General features: G+C 36.8%; 1 protein-coding gene and 1 long non-coding RNA gene across 2 annotated transcripts in view; one reads left to right on the plus strand and one right to left on the minus strand.

Moving 5' to 3' along the window:
• LOC108744967 overlaps positions 1-20669 on the minus strand; it is a 126364-nt gene that overhangs the window by 89778 nt on the left and 15917 nt on the right. The window lies entirely within an intron of this gene.
• Positions 1625-20669, plus strand: part of LOC108744910 (inhibin beta chain) — a 35046-nt gene continuing 16001 nt past the window's right edge. Inside the window, exon 1 of the mRNA XM_018480874.2 lies at positions 1625-3114. Coding sequence (XP_018336376.1) covers positions 2616-3114 — 499 coding nt within the window. The 5' untranslated portion in view covers positions 1625-2615. The remainder of the gene's footprint in view (positions 3115-20669) is intronic.

Consider the following 20669-nt stretch of genomic DNA (forward strand, 5'->3'; position numbering starts at 1 on the left):
GTAAGTGCAACAAAAAAAAGACAATGTAAGACAAGACGGTGTGATACAAAAGATATGACGGTTAAATAAGATTAAATAAGCAAAACTTGTAGTAATAAGGGAAATCAAAACAGACGTATAACGTAAGAAAGAAGAGAAGAGTTGAGGCAGTATTAAGGGGTAGTTTTATATAGACGAGTGTTTAGAAAGTAAAGAAGAATTAAAAAGTATTGGGGAGTGGTTTTGGGGAGACTAATCTGTACAACGCAGAGAATAACAGAAGAAGAAGTATGTAGTTTTAAGATTAATCTTTATAAGCAAAGGAAACTGAAGCATTTTTAAGGGATACTTTAAAGGAGGGTGCTTTTATCTTTACAAAACAAGGAAGCAGCATTCAGAAGAATTTTTATAGAGACAGGTTTTTATAAAGAAGGAAAGAAGTAAAGAAGTATTGGGGGGTAGTTTTAAGAATATGAATCTAACAAGCAAATAAGAATTGAAGCACTATTGAGGGGTACTTTTGAGGACTGAGCTTTTACCTTTACAAAGAGAGAATGCAGTATTAAGAAGTATTTTCATAGAGACAGGTTTTCACAAAGAAAGAAATAATTATAGAAGTAATGAGGAGTAGTTTTGTGGAGACTAGTCATTATAAACCAGAGAAGATTTGAAGTAATACTGAGAATTGTTGTTCGCGAAATGCCTCTTTAAATAACAGGGGAGTACTATCGAGGGATATTTTAATGGCCACTAGTCCGTACATAGTAAAGAACCAAAGCAGTATTGAGGGTTAATTTTAAGAAGATAAGTCTGCATAAAATAAGGGAAGAATTGGGGCTGTACTGAAGTGTATTTCTATGGGAAACAGTCATTAGAAAGCAAAGAAGAATTGGAGCAATATTCAGGGATTACTGATGCTGTCCTATAAAGAATCCCGCCACTCGTATTAGTGAAACGCTGGGCTAGGTTAGGTTAAATTTGGGTTAGGGTAGGTTAGATTAGGTCGCCACGCGTGCTAGTGAAACGTTAGGAAACAATTTCAACCAACGACAGTCAGCATCAGTCAACTTATTGGCCGCGAAAGCCTTTATCAATTTGTCATCAAGGATAATTTGAAGGATATAAATGTTTAGAAAGCGAGAACGAATCATAACAGTCTCTAAGAGTCTATTTATGGGAACTATACTCTTTATAAAGTAGTGAAGTGAGTTATTATTGATAGGGCTGGCCTTTATAAGGTATAGAAAAGTTCAGGCAACGTTTAAGAGTATTTTTAAGAAGATTTTATTAAGAAGTAATGATTTAGAGTGGCATTTACAACGATAGAAGAGTATTGAGAGTTATTTACAATAAGACAAGTCTTTACAAAGCATTGAGGAGTTGAGGCAGTATTTTAAGGAAAATGGATGAAAATTTTTGGCAAATTTTGTTAGAAAACAATTGCAATTGGGGATCATCGGTATTATTGGTATGTGGATCAGCAGTTGTCCAATTTTTTTTCAGATGATAAGTAGAGGCGTCCGTGTGTGTATACTAGGTTGATGGTACCGTTGTCTTAGACGTGGTTTACTGCAATAGCCGCGACCATACCACGACGAATCGCGGTTGGGAGCGCGACACGCCGCGCTGTATAGAGAAATAGTTTTGTTAGCAGCAGTCAGTCGCGTTCAAACAGGCACGCGTGATACGGGGGTACCTTCTACCAACACGACAAACCAGACAGAGCAGCGCAGAAGTTGTTCGGTTCGTGGTAAAGAGAGGAGCTTTTGCAAGACGGACGACGACGACGACGAGCGCCGCGGCGCATAACAACCTACCACCACGTACTACCACTACTACACATATAGCAATTCCGGTCATATTGTTTCTTCTCAGTAGCAAAGTTGTCGGTCCGGAAAAACAACAACAGCGACGACGAAAAATTGAGTTGATGATGCCGGTGGAAAAGTTGGACGCGTTTTTCCAAGTCGACGGCTCGCCGACGCCGGGGCCGCCGCGACGTTTAACAGCCGTGCGTGTGCTCTACGTGCGGAGCGACGAATAAGTTTGAACATGACGGCAACCGACGCCGCCGACGATACCGCACCACGGAAATGTATATTACTATTGCTATTACTGTTGCTACCGTTGTTGTTATTATGCCACTGTGTCGCGCAGAATTAGGCACATAGTAAGTACATAATTAATTAATTAATTAATCAATAGCAGTAAATTAGCCGTTGGAGAAAGAAGGGTGCGTTCTAATTAAGAAGAGTTTAAGAGTGCGTGCGGAATTAAGCAACTTAATGCACCAATTGTAGAAGACTTTTTTGTTTTTTCTTTCGTAGCGCGTCAAAATGCAATTTCGCGTTACGAGTGTTATCACGATTAGTATTACCGTTAACAGACAATTTTTTACGCGTAACAATAACATCTTGACTACTGAGTGATAGACATCTGTGATTAGTACATTAAATTAATAAATTAAGGTCATTAATTAAAATCACTGCCCAAACAAGTATTCAAGCCAAGGACGACGTCGACGCCGTTCTGCTTCATCCCCTTCTTACGTATTACGTATATCCGTACAGATATAAATCTGGCGTCTAGATCCAGGGCGGGTTGCAGTTCCAGAAACGTTGCCAAAAATCCTTAAAATGGCCCTTCGTCCTTTCACTTCCGTCCTTCTCTATCTGCTCGTCTTGTTCGCGATCGTCGTGGTCGGCTGCGACAGGATACGACACCATCACCACACCGTCCCGACGCCCGATCACGACGACGACGACGTCTACGTGTCCCAGCTAGAGAGCAGCGCGCTTGACGAAACGTCCGAAACGTCGGCTTCGGTTATCAATTGTCCGAACTGTTTCTACAAAACCGGACGAAATCTTAAGGCCGAAAGTGATAATCTACGACTGGAGGCGATCAAGAGGCAAATTTTGTCGAAATTGGGGCTGCAACACAAGCCCAATGTCACGTACAGTCTTCCCAGGGACGTTATTCTGGAAACCATTTCCAGGGCCGAGGACAGTTGGAAGTTTCAGGAGGAAGATGAGGAAATACTCAGCACGAGTGCGAAAACCACTAACAATATCGAAACGCTAGACGTGGACGATTTTTATGGGAGGACCTCCGAAATTATCTCCTTTGGAGACGGTAAGTGACGATATGATTATGATGAACCAAACGAATGTGGAAACATGTCTTCAAAAGTATATCGTACAATGATATGGTAAATTTTACACCACAACTTGTATTTCTATCAGTTTTGCATAGGTAGATATTTACATAAATCGTTGCGCAAAATAAAACAAAATGTTCTAATAGGTCATCATGCAAGTCTGAGTTATCTGACCAGATTGTTCTCAACAATGTACGTGTTAAGACACGATTCAGCCACAAACCTTTCTTTGGTACACGGGTGGTAATTCTTTTAAAATTTGAAAATCCACAGCGAATTTAAAATTCACCCTGCCCGATGTATACAAATCGTTAACAACGTTTTTTAGGGTTCTCTACGTCCGAATGAAAGACGGAACCTTTCTAGGATCACTCGTGTGTCTGTCTGTCCGCTTGTCAAGAGCCGATCAAGTTGAAATTTATTAGTGCATATATGAATTTCTGTGACCCGAACACGGATGCATAACGTAAATAAATTAATTTCGAACACGGGGGTCATTTTTGGGTGGGGACCAATAGAAAATTAAAAAAAAAAAAGTTTTGCAAACTGTACCGTGTGACGTATCAAATGAAAGAGCCTGTTGTAGGGGTCTAAGATATAAGTAGAATTTGCCTTTTTGGTAATTTATCACAATAATAAATCATTCAAAGTGGGAAATTCCTCAAACTTTATTACAGAGGGAAAAGTGCATTGTCGTTCAAAATAAGAACAGAATAACGTATTGATCCTTACCCGTTTCGCTCTTCAATTTATGTCACAATCAATAGCAAAGCTTGTGCCTAATTAACAATAAAATACGATAAAGACAATGAGAGTAGCTGTCACTTTGTCAAACTTCTACAGAGGGAATCGTGCAATGTCGTTCAAAATAAGAATACGACAACATATCGAGTCTTAAGCTACGTGATACATGATTGTAAGTGAGTACATACATGGAAGATTTCTACTTAGAGATTATTAAAAGGAATTGATATATGAACGAATCATAGACACGATAAAGTCGACGATAATGTATAGTTTCGCAACAAAACGGAATTACTTATTTATCAAAATAAATTTATTCATAGGACATAGGACAATATAGGCATATGTGTATATATATTGTAATGCATCGCCATATCTGCTAGTGCTAGTGCAACTTTGGATCATGTCCAATTGAGGGACCGCCTCCCCTTTCTAAGCGATAAGTAAAATCTTATGAATGCAGTCACTTCCCTTTGAATGATGGTCGTTCCGGATTCTTCTCGAGACTGGATATATACGTATTCCAGGGCATTTCTTTTGTTTTTCGAATTGCAATCGTTGCTTTTTCTAGGTAATGATTTTTTATGCATGCCAAAAACGCATAATAAACATTATAATTAAAACCGCTAATGTATTTGTTTAAAAGATAAGATAAGGGAAATATTAACACCATTCAATTCTACATGTCAATCTAAGACTATTTTCCTTCTGAAGTTTTTGAATTCAATTGTATACAACCGATTTATTATCAATCGGAATATTGTCCGATAATTAACAATTACTTACATTTGTTTATTACCTCCAACCTTAATTTTTTAAAAGATATCTTTTTTAAAAGTTCTTAAACAATCGAGCAGTTTAGTTTTTGTAAAGGTTGGACGTGTATTCCTGTTGGAGACAAGGCAAATTATTAACCTTAGGGTGGGTTATGTCAAAAGTACTAAGTCGTTTAAGTTTATCTTAATTATTTGGGACCAAAGATCGTTTAAAGGTTTTTTTTTTTTAAATTTCTTAAACAATCGAAAAGTTCAGTTTTCCTTAAGGTTGGACGCGTATTACTGCGGGAGTCAAGACAAAATATTGACCTTAGGGTAGGTTATCATCTCAGTAGTATTAAGTCGTCTAAACTTATCTTAATTATTTCGGACCAAAAATCCTTTAAAGAAGGATATCCTTGTTAAAATTTCTTAAATAATATAATAGTTCAGTTTTCATAAAGATTTGGCGCGTATTCCTGTTGGAGATAAGGCAAATTATTGACCTTAGGGTAGGTTATCTCAGAAGCACTAAGTCGTCTAAGAAAATACCACAAATGGCGCGGTAAACGCCATCTGTAGTACGATGCTACATTTTAGGATTGCGTATGCTCCAACAAGGTCCATTTAAATATATGGATATCTACTTGCTGAAACGAATCCCGGCGTAGCTAACCTCAACGTGATAGAATAGTTCAGTTTTCCTAAAGATTTGGCGCGTATTCCTGTTGGAGATAAGGCAAATTGTTAACCTTAGGGTAGGTCATATTTAAATCCACTATATCTAGCATATGAGAACAATAATAATAATAATATATCCCAAAAGATGTGTGAGGTTTTTTGGCATTAGCCCGTCTTTACTTTCGCAAAGTTAACCAGTGAAAACTGAGAAGACCAAGAAAATAATATCAAGTTATATGAATAATTGATGGAGATAAAAAATCGGACAATAAATGGATACATGTGTTTGTGAAAGAGAGGGATGAGAGCGTCCAGAATTTTTATACGACCGGCTGCCCCCAGTCTTACGTCATCCATCCCTTTATTCATCCTTACGACCGGAATTTATTTCCTCGGTAAAACACCTTGTAGAGGTTGTCATAAAAAAAGGCATGTCAATTTTTCATCAGTTACTTCGTGGGTGGTGAACGGCGAATAAAAATAAACTTTATCGGCCATTCCGTCATACAGACTTAACACAAGGTTCCTGAACTCCTATTAATCCTTGCGAAGAGACGAAAAAAAAGGACGAAAAAAAAGGCGAATACGAAAACCTTTTTACGAAAAAAAAAAGGACTAGGAAGTAACTTGTGGGCGAAATAATAGACACACATCCTTCAGGACGCCCATAAAACATTCGTCAATATACCTACCAGTAACTCAAAAATTATTATCGTGCTGTGTTTTGATAACAATATGCCTATTGAAAAAAATTCAGATTGCAAAAACGTTTTGTTTGGCGCATCCCCGTATACATAAACAAATGAATCCTGTCGCTCGATCGTCATGGCGTTCGTTACAAATTTAATGGGTGCATCGTCTATTCAATACAATTGCGCCTACAGATACATTCGCACATCTCTACATGCAAAGGTTTCGTTCGGATTTTGTGTTTTAAATTTTTAATAAAACGCAGACGTAACGGCTGTAGTTCAAATTCGATTATTATCGACCGATCAGCTGAAAACTAGCTCTAAAGGGTAAAGTACACGATGAATTTAAATGCACTTTCAATCCAGCCTGCTGCTGATGGTTGAAGGGCTTTATTATAAAATTATTATCGGATATTCGCACAAAAAACTAATCAAAAAACGCAAAAAGCAGAAATTCTAAAATGCATGATTCAGGATATTCCAAAAAGTATAATCCTTTATAATTTCCTTGATCCAACAACACATTATGTTATAAGTAATTAACAATTTGAGTACGCTTCTGTTGTAAACAGTATTTCGTTAACAATAATGTGCTTCTGTTGTTAACAATTGAAGCATGTCACTGTTTCTGCACCAACTGTTATAACAATGACATGCTTGAAATATCAGCTGTATTTCGTTAACAACAGGTTGCAACAATGACATGCTTCAATTATTGTCAACTGTAATTCCTTAACAGTTGCTAGTAACAATGACATGCTTCAGTTGTTAACAGTTGATGGTACAGCAAATTAACAATTGAAGCATGCCACACTTACTGTACCATTAACTGTTAACTATTAAAGCTTGTCATTGCTGCGAAAACTGTTAACAACTGCCTACAACAATAACTTGCTTCTGTTGTTAACAATTGAAGCATGTCATTGTTGCTGCACCAATCGTTATAACAATAACATGTTTGAAATATCAACTCCATTTCCTTTACAATGGGTTACAACAATGACATGCTTCAATTATTGTCAGCTGTAATTTCTTAACAGGTGCTTGCAACCGTGACATGTTTCAGTTGTTAACAGTAGATGGTACAGCAAATTAACAATTGAAGCATGTCACTGTTTCTGCACCAACTGTTATAACAATGACATGCTTTAATTACTGTCAACTGTAATTCTTTAACAGTTGCTAGTAACAATGACATGCTTCAGTTGTTAACAGTTGATCGTCCAGCAAGCTAACAATTGAAGCACATTACACTTACTATGCCGTGTTGTACTAACTGTTGACGATTGAAGCATGTCATTGTTGCGAGCAACTGTTAAGGAGTTGCAGCTGACAATAACTGAAGCACGTCATTGTTGAAACCTATTGTTAATGAAATGCAACTGATATTTCAAACATGTCATTGGTGTAACCTACTCTTAAAAACTGCTGTTAAATATTGAATCAGAAAACATCAGGCTGAAAAACTGTGACGGAAAATGTTCTGGTTATTACAGCGGCATCAAGTTTTAACGCCACTACCAATTTATGTCGCAAATACTATTCCTTATAAAGAAAAGTCGATAATATAATTTATGATATAGAGCAACGGTCCGGTCGTGAAAACTTTTATCTTGCCAGTTTCATATTATTCATCAATCCTGTCGTTTTTACATTCTATTTAATTAATTACCGAAAGGTAATAACACTTTCGATTGTATCGGGTACAAACGCGGGATTAAAGAACGTTCCTTTTCTTCACGTACTGATGACCTCCATGGTCGAAACGTTTCCTATTTTGTTTATCAATTATCGCGGGTTCCGATCTCCACCAGCTGTCATCTACTACCTCGTAGCCTACAATGTCCAATTTATAAATTATTTATCACGGGAACGAGTCCGCGAGCGAATGCCGTTTTTTATCTTGACACATGTAATTGAGCGTCCGAACCGGTGGTTACCATTTTCTCATCTATTCTAACTCCTTGGTTACACACATCGTTACCATTTTCGTTACACCATAACTGACATCTCAATTTTATTACGCGTATCATTATTTATTATCTTTCTTATTAGCGGCTACGTTTTTATTTTGTCGAATTATGTAAGAAATCGTTTGAAAAAACGAATCAAAAGCAGTGGTTCATAATTTCAAGATTAATAAATGTAATTGTATATTTCTTAAGCGTAATTAAGGTAATTTGCAAGGGTACACAATTTGTACCATGCCGCTACAGGCCGTCAGCAAGCTAAAACATTTGCTCAGTTGTCAAGTGTTTTGTGGTATTAAAAACGCTTGAAATGTAGCTGTTCCTTCCTCTAGGTCGAGTCGTTTTCAGTAAAATAAAGTCACTTATATGTTTGCGAACGATTAATTTAGAAATTCGAAAAAGATAACAATCTTGGTGTATGTGTATACTTGGAGCGCGGCGCTGTAAGGGTGCGAAACATAGACGGTGGGCGCTGCGGAACAGAAAATGTTAGAAGCGTTAGAAATGTGGTGTTACAGGCGAATGATGAGGATACCGTGGATAAAGAAGGTTAGAAATGAAGAGATATTAGAAAGAGTAATTGGACAGAGAACTCTATGGAAGTCGATTAAAAATAGGCAAGTTGGTAGGACACCTTCTCAGGCTTGAAGGTCTAGTCAGAGACTAATTAGAGGCAGAAACAAGAGTTAAGAGGAGCAGAGATAGGCCTAGATTAGACTAGCTCAGGATAGAAAGGAGTGGAGACGCGTGTCCAACCAGTCTTAGGACTGACGACCTTAGGATGATGATGATTTGGGAATTTCAACATTACTATTTTACAAATTCACGAAGAAATTACTACTCTGTCTATTGGGATCGGTCAAATGGACATACACCATCTGGTGGAAAAATTTATAACTCGAATGAGGGAAAAATTTACATAGGAACTAACTGTGCACGCAAATTGTAAAATTGTTTATTAAAATAATAAAACACGTTAAAAAAGTAAAATTCTTTTTGATGATGGAGTCGACGAAGTTTTCTTCTAAAGTTTAATCAAATAAAAAGTTAATATGTTCAGTGAAAAGCTGCAATAGCACTTCAGACATAGATCTTCACTCTTCACCTACATTAACTACTTTTCAATAAAAACTAACCGTTTTATATACGTAAAAAATATATTCGGAAAATTAGAGAAAAAAGTAAACTAATAGAAGCTTGGATGAAAGTAGTAGGTATCAAAGAAGTGAATTCCGGAATAAAAATTTGTTCACGTCATTTTAATGCACATGATTATATTTCAGCAAGTATTTACCATCAGCCATAACCTTAATATTTAAAACTAGAATCATACTAGAATTATAAAGTGAGAAATTATTTACTCCTGTGTAATTGATTTAACACAATTCTAATGACACGATATAAGTATTTTGAGGTTAAGAACCTACCTGCTGCAATACAACAAAGTTGCAATAATGTGTTTTGCAGCGTTCTCTTAAATCGGCTTTGCACGTGCAAGCCATTAATATGATATTGCTTAAATCATCCAGAATCACCTCACCAATTACATAACGTGAATCACTTTTTAAATTCGAAGTTTGTAAAAAGTAGGCAGTAAAAGTAAGCTTCCGGATTTGTTATTTCCGAATTTTATAATGTGATTGGCATTAAAAATACGCTCACCTTCAACGAAATTACCTTTCCGAGGCTTTGTGTCAGCCCAATCACATATTGTGTCAATACTTATCATTTTATCGTAATTTAAAAACTTGGAAATTGCACGGTACACTATAGGAACTACGATAAATTTTCCCTAATCGGCGCCATGTTTTTAGGCTCCTCCCATTTGACGGATCCCAATAGAATGCGTTTTTGTGACAATTGGAGTTACTTGCGTCGGAATTATTTCGACGCGCATTGTATAAAATGTTTCCTGGCATTCATTTACAGGTCCTGGCGTGGCTAGAAGACTAATGAGACGCTTGACAAAGTCAATTAACTCACTTTTACGACCGTTTATAATAGCGAACCGTCACTTTTCTACCCATGTATACATTCTACGTGTCCATCTCGCTCTCGCACGTCGTCCAGCGCGTGTAATCTGATCGACGAACGCGAAATTACTTTCGCCACAGAAAGAATTAATAAATTCGCTTGGCCAACGAAACTGATTAATTTCCGCGTGCACGAGTGCGTACATGTATGTATGCCATAGATGCACATAAATTTGGATTAAGTGCGCGAGAAGGAGGGGTGAGGACGGCGGACGGAGTGGTGGGGGGAATATGGGGAGTACGGTGAAGAGCGTCTCTTTTAAGCGCCGACCTAATGGGGTGTCGAATTCTGGAATTTATGGCATGACCGGCTGGCCAGCATGCACCCTTCCCGTTCGTGGCTCTGGAGTTATCTGTCTGATACCGGTAAACCCGGTGGTTACCGGGTAACACGGATCTTCATCAAGTCAGTCGTGCTATTAACCATATCAAGCTAGCAAGCCAAAGTTATATTTGTTTTTCCTAAAATGCACTGTAATTTGTCGTTAATTATTCACTAATTTGTTACCAATTTGTGAACTTTGTCGCTCCAGTCAACGAGCTAACTTGATATCACATATAGCATATTTCGAAATAGAAAAAATACTGTAAGGACAATAATTTGTCGTGAATTTTTCGTTGAGTGCTGGTACTTTTTCTCATTTTGTCATGACTCTAGCTGACACTAGAAAAAATAGGTATATCCTAGAAAAATTTGTCACTAATTTGTCGCCGAATTCTGCTACTTTTATCTATTTTGTCGCAAGTTCAACCCAACGAGTTAGTCGATAATACATAGCGTATCTCAAAATAAAAATATCGTAGACAAATACTTTAAGGGCAATAATTTGTCGCTTAATGTTGGTACTTTAATCGATTTTGTCGCGAGTCCAGCCTCCAGATAACCAGCGAAAAACAATTGGAGAGACGTCAATCTGACACTATACATAGCCTATTTCAAAATAGAAATATCCCAAAAGAATACGGCAACGAGGGACAATTTGTCATTAATTTGTCGCTGAATTCTGGTACTTTTATCTATTCTGCTGCAAGTGCAACCACGAGGTAATTGATAATATATAGCGTATCTCGAAATGAAAATATCGCAGAAAAGTACTTCAAGAGCAATAATTTGTCGCTTAATGTTGTTACTTTTATCGAGTCCAGCTCCGAGTTAACCAATGAAAAAGAATTGCAGAGACGTCAATGTGACACTATACATAGCCTATTTCAAAACAGGAATATCCCAAAAGAATACGGACAATTTGTCACTAATTTGTCGCCTAATTCTGGTACTTTTATCTATTTTATTGCGACTACATCCGACTTTTCATCGTAAGTTGACATAAATATAATAATGATATGTGTAGTGCCAGCTTGGTGACCCTCCAGTCCAACTGGAGGCTGAATTTAAAACAAAATCGACGAAGTATCATCGTTCAGCGACAAATCATGATCCTCACACAATTTCTGTAAGATACTTTTCTATCGAGTTACATACCTAAATACTAATCTTTTATGATTTCTCCTAAAAATAAACGCCATTGACTGAAATGTCGTCGAGATGTACTCAATAAATCCTGCTGCCGAAGTTCATCTAATTTTCTGTTAATTATATTATCAGAATAAAAATACCTGTTCGTTTACGTAATTAATTAACGGCCCGAATTTGCCGATGATCTTTAAAATTTGAATGGGCCGTGATTTAAGTGAGGAAAAAGACCGCCGCTGACGTGAAAATTTAATTCTTTTCATTAAATCCTCGGTCCGCTAAAAGCTCGCAATGAAACTTCAATGGAATTAAAAAGGTGGTGCTCCCACGCAAGTGATTAATTTGCCTTTAAAAAAAGAAGAAAAAAAAAACGGGGAGGTGTGTTTCGTGAATAAAGGAATAATTGACCGACATTTGGCATTCACCCTCTTAGGTATCGTATCGTTCGGTTCAGCTGGTCGTCTTCTAGGGGCTGAAAGGCGCGTGTAGAGGCGTGAGGAGTCGACCAAAAAAAAAAAAAAAAAAACGAGACATTGATTGATAATAGTCTCGAAATGGTTCCGTTAAATAAAACTTCCTCTTCACTTCCTTAAATATGTATACATTTGGAACATCAACCGACTTCTATATACATACGGTTAAGCTCAATACAAAAAGTGTAACGCCCTAAGAGACAGAACAAAAACACTAAAATCTGATCGATATATGATAAATATCCCAGCTGGGATTCAGTAGGTGTAGTTGTCCTAACTAATAAAAATAGGTTACTTTTTAACTATCTCTCGTTTTTAAGGGAATGGTTATAAAACTTGACTTGTACAGTCCTAGTAAAGACAGGAAACGAAAGATTAAAAGAAGTGGCTGATTTTAGGTACCTGGGAAGTCAGATAAGTCAGGACGAAAGGAGTAGTAGGGATATAAAGCAGAGGATAACGCAGGGTCGAGTTGCCTTCAATAAAAAGAAGTCACTTCTATGTTCGCGAACGATTAATTTAGAAATTCGAAGATGATTGTTAAGAGAGTTTGTTTGTAGAAAAGGTTAAAAGCGTTCGAAATGTGGTGTTACAGGCGAATGATGAGGATACCGTGGATCGAGAAGGTTAGAAATGAAGAGGTATTAGGAAGAATAGGAGAACAGAGGACTCTATGGAATTCAATAAAAAATAGGCGAGATAGGTTAGAAGGTCACCTTCTCAGGCATAAAGGTCTAGTCAGAGATATATTAGAGGCAGAAATGGGAGTTAGGAGAGGTAGAGGTAGACCTAGATTAGATTACTGTTCGCAAATAGTTAAGGATGTGGGATGTTCTAGTTTTAGGGAAATACGAACATTAGCTTAAGATAGGAAGGAGTGGAGATGCGTGTCCAACCAATCTTAGGACTGACGACCTTATGATGATGATGGTAGTCCCTAATATGTACTATTTTTGAGGTTATGCTTTTTAAGGTCGCGAGAGTAAAATTTCAACTTGCAACTGAAGTTGTCTAAGCACATCTGACGGAAATTCGACGTTATGAAGTTAGTAGTGTGTTTTTTTCTGTTTGCATCGTCTGTTTTTTATAATATACAATCAATATCCCTCCTAGAGCTTTGACAAAGAAGAAAAATCACTCCAATGAAAATTTATTCTTCGTCCAGGATCATTTCAGATTATTGAGGAAATGAGTAAAAGGGGTGTTTTAACGGTATTCATTTCCAGGGCTAGTTCATCTACTACGAACGTCAATGTTGACCAATATCGATTTTTTCTTCTTCAGTTTGAAACAAAGTCTTTTTTACGTCTACTAGGTACTATTGAAAAAATCTATCATATTCTTATTAAGCATGTTAAAAACTTAATGAATCGGCTTCTCTTCAATCATTAAAATCGATCAAAATTTATCCAACTAGCCAAATCAATTTGACGTCCTTCGGCGGAAAAACTAGCCATACAGTCGGAAAAACGTCTCATTGGAACTCCCCTCCTGCACTTTTTGAAGTAATTTACGTACAAAAAACCTTAATATTCTTCCTTTTAAAAAATCACCTAACTTTCGTGCACAAAATTGAACAAACGAAGTGAAATCTAGAAAGACATCGTGTTGGCTTTGAAACGATTTGGTAGGTTAGTTTGCACATCGATGGAGTTTAACGAAAATTTTTCGCATCAAAATGAATGGTTCGAGCATTACAAGTTTAGAATGGTGCCAGGCATTGCAACGTCTTTCAGGTCGCTATCAATTTAGTTCCCTAAACAACTTTCCGGACAGAACATGATTACACTTCCTTCGTCTAATTCTGGAAATGTTTTACCGATAGTTACTTCACATACGATTAAACAGCTTTCCTAATAGCTCAATATTGTTCCATTAAAACTTACACTGTATGTCTCTATAACCGACTATTTTTACAGTCCGTACATTAGCTGATTTAAAATTGTAAATGTTTCGTCATGATCATCATAAGACTGGTTGGATACATACCTTCACTGTTTCTTATCCTGGGATAACCCTCGGATTTCCCTAAAACTGGAACAATAATCTAATCTAAGGCTACCTCTACTCCTCTTGGTTCCTGTGTCTGCTTCTAATATAACATTTCGAACGCTTTTAACCTTTTCTTTTCCGCAGCGCCCACCGTCCATGTTTCGCACCCGTACAGCGCCGCGCTCCAAACATACACCTTTAACAATCCTTTTCGAGTTTCTAAATTAATCGTGGTGTATGTTTAGAGCACGGCGTTGTACGCGTGCGAAACATGGACAGTGGGAGCGGCGGAAAAGAAAAGGTTAGAAGCGTTCGAAATGTTGTGTTATAGGCGGATGATGAGGATATCGTGGGTAGAAAAAGTTTGAAATGAAGAGGTATTGGAAATAATAGGAGAACAGAGGACTCTATGGAAGTCAATAAAAAATAGGCGAGATAGGTTGGTAGGACACCTTCTCAGGCATGAAGGTCTAGTCACAGACATATTAGAGGCAGAAACAGGAGTTAGGAGGGATAGAGGTAGACCTAGATTAGATTACTCTTCGCAAATAGTTAAGGATGTGGGCTGTTCTAGTTTTAGGGAAATGCGAAGTTTAGCTCAAGATAGGAAAGATTGGAGGTACGTGTCTATCCAGTCTTAGGACTGATGACCTTATGATGATGATGAAATTAATCGTCCACGAGCATAAAAGTGATTTCTTTTTATTGAACCTGATTTATCTGACTTCTTAGATACCAAAAATCAGCCACTTCTTCTAAACTTTGCGTTTCCTATCTTTACATTCACTCTTTTCCTACTTTTTCTTCCCTTGCATACCAGTATTTTTCTTTTACTTTTATTTACTTTCAAAAAATGTCGTATCGTTAGTACCGCTTGTTAATGCATCAAAACAAAAAAGGATAATCTCAAAATTTCGACTACATTTCTTCGTATACGAAACACCCTGTATATGTATAAATGGTGACTAACAACCCAAAAATTTCATCTAGATACAACTAGCTCCACCTTAGCGTTTCGTAATGAAATTCATCATCAAAACAACCGGCACTTTTTGTTTTTGTTAATAACACGTATCGAACCGGTCACAAAAAACCGTCTAGGCTATTACATAAATACAATATACAGACACATCTGAACCTTGTCTACGTGCAATCTTAATTCCGTAGTCCCGTCTAGAGAGCCGTGGCGGCTCTATTAAACTACGAGTGAAAAAAAGTCCGATTTCGATTTGACATGTTTCGGTGAATTAGCGCGCGAGAGCTAGGTAGATAATTGTGCAACATTACAGACGAACGTGGCAAGAAAAAAAACTCCAAATGGTTCCCAAGACTTTAAGAATTTTAATTGCGAAAGTTTAAGATGAACCTGAATACGTATCAAACTTTGTTGCAAAAAATGGACGAACCGAATTCGGATTGACGGGAAGTCTTTATGCTAAACATTCTGCAACAAACACAGAGTTTAATAACGTCTGAAGAAATCGTTTTTAATATATACAGGGTGGACTTCTAACGCGTCTACAAGAACGGATCCGAAAGGTCAACAATTCAAAAAAATGAAAAAGAAATTTGCATAGAAATAAGTGCTTACTATATTATACTCTACCATTTTTCATAAACACTAGTAAAGATGAGTGCTTTTAAAATTTGTTGCTTAACCAAATTATTCAAACCATTACTTTAATTTATCACATTGAACACTGAACAGGGAAAATTGTCTTGCAAATTCTAATAGTAGATAATATCATAATTCGTGTTGCTGTAGTCGGAAAAAAGATAGATAGCTTTTAGTTGGGCACTGACCCATTTCCAACATAGCATCCCATAGTTTGTAACTTTATTGCCTCTCTTTGCATTTTCGACTGTCCAAAAAACAAAATTTACGGAATGAAAATTCTGTACGTCTTAAACTATAGATACCGTAAATGGCGCGGTAAACGCCATCTGTAGTACGATGCTACATTTTGGGATTACGTATGCTCCAACAAGGTCCATTTCTACTTGCTGAAACGAATCCCGGCGTAGCTAACCTCAACGTGATAGGCGCGTTACCATAATCGAATGAATTAATTCGAAGTGGCCTTTATTCAGTACCGGGATTCGTTTCAGCAAGTAGTTAAATGGACCTTGTTGAACCATATATAATCCTAAAATGTAGCATCGTACTACAGATGGCGTTTACCGCGCCATTTGTGGTATTTTCTAAAACGCGCTGTTAAGACAGCAGGTAAAAGTTGGTCTGTGTTCTGTCGGAGCTGCCTGTGACGCGCTGATGAGATCCAAAAAGATCGAAATCGCGATCCGCGTCTGGCAGTTTCGACAGAATACAGACCACTTCGAATTATTTTATAGATACCGTGATTGTTAATGATAATAAGACACAATCCTTAAAGTCCTTAACATTTCTTAATTAACCATAAATGCAAAGATTTTGTTAAACAGGGTAATGTGGGGTAAATAAACGACGCGACTGGTAACATCGGGTAAAAATTCTAATAAAATGCCACACAGTAGGCGTCTAGATTTTGCGACATTGTATTCAAATGGCTGGAAGATGTATTGTATTGTATTGTGTGGTTTCATAGATAAAAATTTAGTCCGGAGGGGGGCAAACTACGGATGGGAGGAGGTGGTGCATGTCGTTGTAATCTGTGAACCCTTCGGGATTCAAGAGATGAAACAGAATTACGATTATTGCTTTGGTCATCAATCGCTGGAGTCGAATAGGAAGTTGAACTGCATTTGGCATCGTTGTATGGCGTCGCATTCTAGCATTGCATGGAGTTATGAATTCAGAAGGACACATTTTGGGCCAGTATATAACATTTAATCGGTTGTACTGAGTCCGGGCCCGGAGCCAAGAAATTAAGATGTCGAAAACGTTTTCCAGTTCTCTCAACTCTCCGTCAACCAATTCCTCGCCAGTAATATCATCCTTCGCTACTAATATTGTCCGTTACGAAAGAATTGTCATCAGCGAAATTGGTCTTTTTTCTCCAACCGAAATTAATTTACTAGTTACTCAACCGTTATCGAAATCAACCAATTATGAATTTTATATAGACTTTTAATAACATCATCCTAACCTGACCATATTAAATCTTAGCGATCTTTAATTATTTTAGTCAAGATTTGTCTTCACGGTTCATTTTACAATATTCTGTTGGAGAAACAAAGCACTATTTATGACAGTACAGTGGCACTTCCTTACGCATTAATAATCGACGCAAGAGATAAAGGATTGGAAAAAGTAGAAGAAGTGACTGAGTTTCGGTATCAAGGAAGTCAGATAACTAACAGGATAGTAGGAGCAATAGAGATATACAACAGAGTAGAGTCGTCGTTAACAAAAAAATCACTTCAATATTAAACGTGTATGCCTGGAGCATGGCTACGTACGGGAGCGAAATGTGGACGGTGACCGTAACAGAAAAGATAAGGTTGGAAACGCCCTAAATGTGGTGTTACAGGCGAATGAATGGAGAAGGTTAGAAATGAGCATGGATTAGAAAGAGTGGGAGAACACAGGTCGCGAAATAGGTTGGTAGAACACCTTCTCAGGCATAAAGGACTAATTAGAAACATATTAGAAGCAGGAACAGGTGTTAAGAGGACTAGAGGTAGGCCTGGACTAGATTAGGTACTGTTCACAAATAGTTAAGGATGTGGGATGTTCTAATTTTAAGGAAATGCAAAAAGGTTATATCGGAATAGAAAATAGTGGAGTTAATCGATGAAAATCTGAAACCAGAATTATCATGCTTAGTTCGGGATTCATTGACATATCCTGAAGTCTTCTACTCTTTGAGATATCACATCATTTCTATCTACGTTATTTTTGACATCCCCCTATTACACCAAATCTGAAAAGTTTTTAACAGCGCCCACTGTCTACGTGTGATTCCCATGCAGAGTCGTATAGTTTTCATAACCTTTTTCGAATTTTAACATTAAACAATCGCGAGCTCAAAAGTGATTTTCTTCTTGTTAAAAACAACCCCGACCCTGCGCAACTCCAAAATTAATTGTTACCAATATATATTTAAAACATCAGTTTCTTCTCTTGTTGGAATATTGTATGTGACAATAATGCGAAAATCACGCAACAGTTGGCTATCTTATTTCATACGTACGCTAGGTATACAAGACGTATGCATGTGTATTGTAATATTAAGACATACGTACGTACATGGACAACATTACCGTTCGTATTTCAAATAAAACGCAGTCGAGAGTTCAAAGTATGATTTGTAATGGTAAAAAAACGACCCTGAATTAGTTTAAATATAACTGCGGTGCAAAAAGTCTGCAAAACATTGAAAGACATGATAAAAACACGCGAAATTCAATGATGCGTTGGAACGGAAACCCGAAATTAGATTTTATGGAATTCCAATTAAACCATCCATCATATTTTTGGGACAATTCAAAATAATTAATAAGTATATAAAAATGAACCTAGATTGAAAATATATGTAGTTAATACGATGTTATGGTGTATCTAAAGCACCTTTATCATTAGAAGAACAGGACAAACATTAAGCATGTCTTGATGAACATTTCCATGTAAACATATCAACGCACAAAGTGGTCGAAATGGAATCGACTTGTTAACCACAAAAAACACACTTGGAAACATTAATACTAAACAAACACAAATTCAGTTTTGATCAATAAAAATATGGATGTATATACAGCTACGTACATTGAAAATAGACTTAAAGGACTAACAAATCGATATACATTCTTGAGAACGTACAATTTTAATTTTGTCTTTTGGAACTATAAATCTTAAGAAACATCAATTTATTATTTTTTTTCTGAAAATTTCTGGAATAAGCGACAGAAAAACTTGACACGAGGCATTGGAAGCAGCAGAAGAACAAAAGGCGTCATGTAAGTCAAGGAAAATGAGTGGTAGGGTTGTAGGACACCTTTTGAAACATGAAGGACTAGTTACAGACTACTATAAGCAAAAGCTGGAGTAAAGAGGACTAGAGGAAGTCCTAGATCGAAGTTTTTAACAAAATATAATTAATCAAAACAATTTTGTTAATTATGACAATATCAATAAAGAAAATCTTTGAGTGTTTATCAAAAAAATTCATTACAAGTTTAAAAATAAAACGTAACGGTGACGTACAAAGATTTTCCGAAAGCAAAAGACAAAGCCGTAAAAATTCTTTTCAAATATTAATGATCAATTTATATATTAGGTATTAACAAGTGTCAGATGCTCTTTTTTTAGAATATTATTTTTATACGAACTTATATTTCAAGAGGCTATAGAAATTAAATGTTTTAATTTGCGCATAATTCCTCAATAAGATTATTATTATTAATAAATATAAAAATAGCGTTTGGTTATTAGTACATGTTGTTGGTCGTTTTGTGGTGACGTCTTGGTGTTCCACAGGACTCATAAATGAAAAATAGAACCCTTATAACAAGACCACTCAGGTATTAAACCGTGGGATAATAACAAAACTTTTCGTTCACTCGCAAATTTTTCAATGTGGAAATTTGAAAGAAGCCATGAACTTGTTCCGTATTTTCCCGGAAATAATATAATGCGTTGGAAATTCACCAAAAATAATTCTCTTCCCCTAATAAATCTTGAACTTTAAAAGCAACGGAATTTTTCCAAAAATTATGTCGAAATTACACACGTAATGTTTTAAAAGTTTTTTTCCAATTGCCAAAAAAATTTCAATATTGCAGCCAGGACGAGTAAAGTTAATACAACCCTTTTCATTAATGGATTGTCGAAATCCTATTCCTAATTAACACGTACCTAATAAACAACGTTTTTTGGGAAACTCAATTCTTTTTTTTTGTCAAAAAATGAAAACATCGGTTTTCATATTACGCAAATTTCTCAATTTCTCTTTTCTTATCGCATATCGACGTAGCAAACAAAACTGACTCTAAACTCTAAACAAATCGCCGCTATCTCGAGAATCCTGTTAAGGGATGAAACGTCAGGCAGTGATCGCCGTCCTCCCTTCGCCCTAAAAACTTGCATCCCTTTCTTCTCTTTGACGAATTGCTGTTGTAAACGATACAATAGGCGTGTAAGTGATAGAAAAAAGTTTCGAGGAATGCAAAAAATAGGAGACCGTTATAATCTAATGAGCGGGAAGCTGTACAAGAATCGGGCAACGTGGCGTGGTATTTTTCGTGAAAAGAAAACTTTTCAAATAAAGTTTTAGTGTGACAGAAATAAGGTCGCTGAAGAGAATGTGTTTTTATTAAATTGGACGACCGTAGAAAGCGGTAACGCAAGGTTATCCTCAACCCTTATAGAATAATAACACATTAAATATGCGTTTATAATTAACTAGTCCAATTACTGTAATTTTCATTGCTCCAGCTTGTCGCTTGCTTTTACGATGAGGCAGAAGTAGAAACTTATTTATAACTCAAGAACGGTTGAACCGATTTGGCTGAAAATTGATGGGGAGGTACCTTAGAACCAGGAGACGGACGTAAGATACTTTCTATCCCGTTCCCGTTGGGGGGGGGGCGAGAAGTGGTGAAGAGGAGTTGGAATGTTTAAGTGGAACATATTTGTCGTCAGATTTACTTGAAACTTGGTCTTAATGGTCTTTCATTTAATTTCTGAAAGACCTATACCGACATTTTAAAAAATTCAACCCCCAAAGGGGAGAGGGGGATAAATAGGTGTTGCAATTTTTGTTTGGGGCATACTCTATTTA

Source organism: Agrilus planipennis, unplaced genomic scaffold, assembly GCF_000699045.2.
Source record: "Agrilus planipennis isolate EAB-ADULT unplaced genomic scaffold, Apla_2.0 scaffold6, whole genome shotgun sequence".
NCBI lineage: Eukaryota > Metazoa > Arthropoda > Insecta > Coleoptera > Buprestidae > Agrilus > Agrilus planipennis.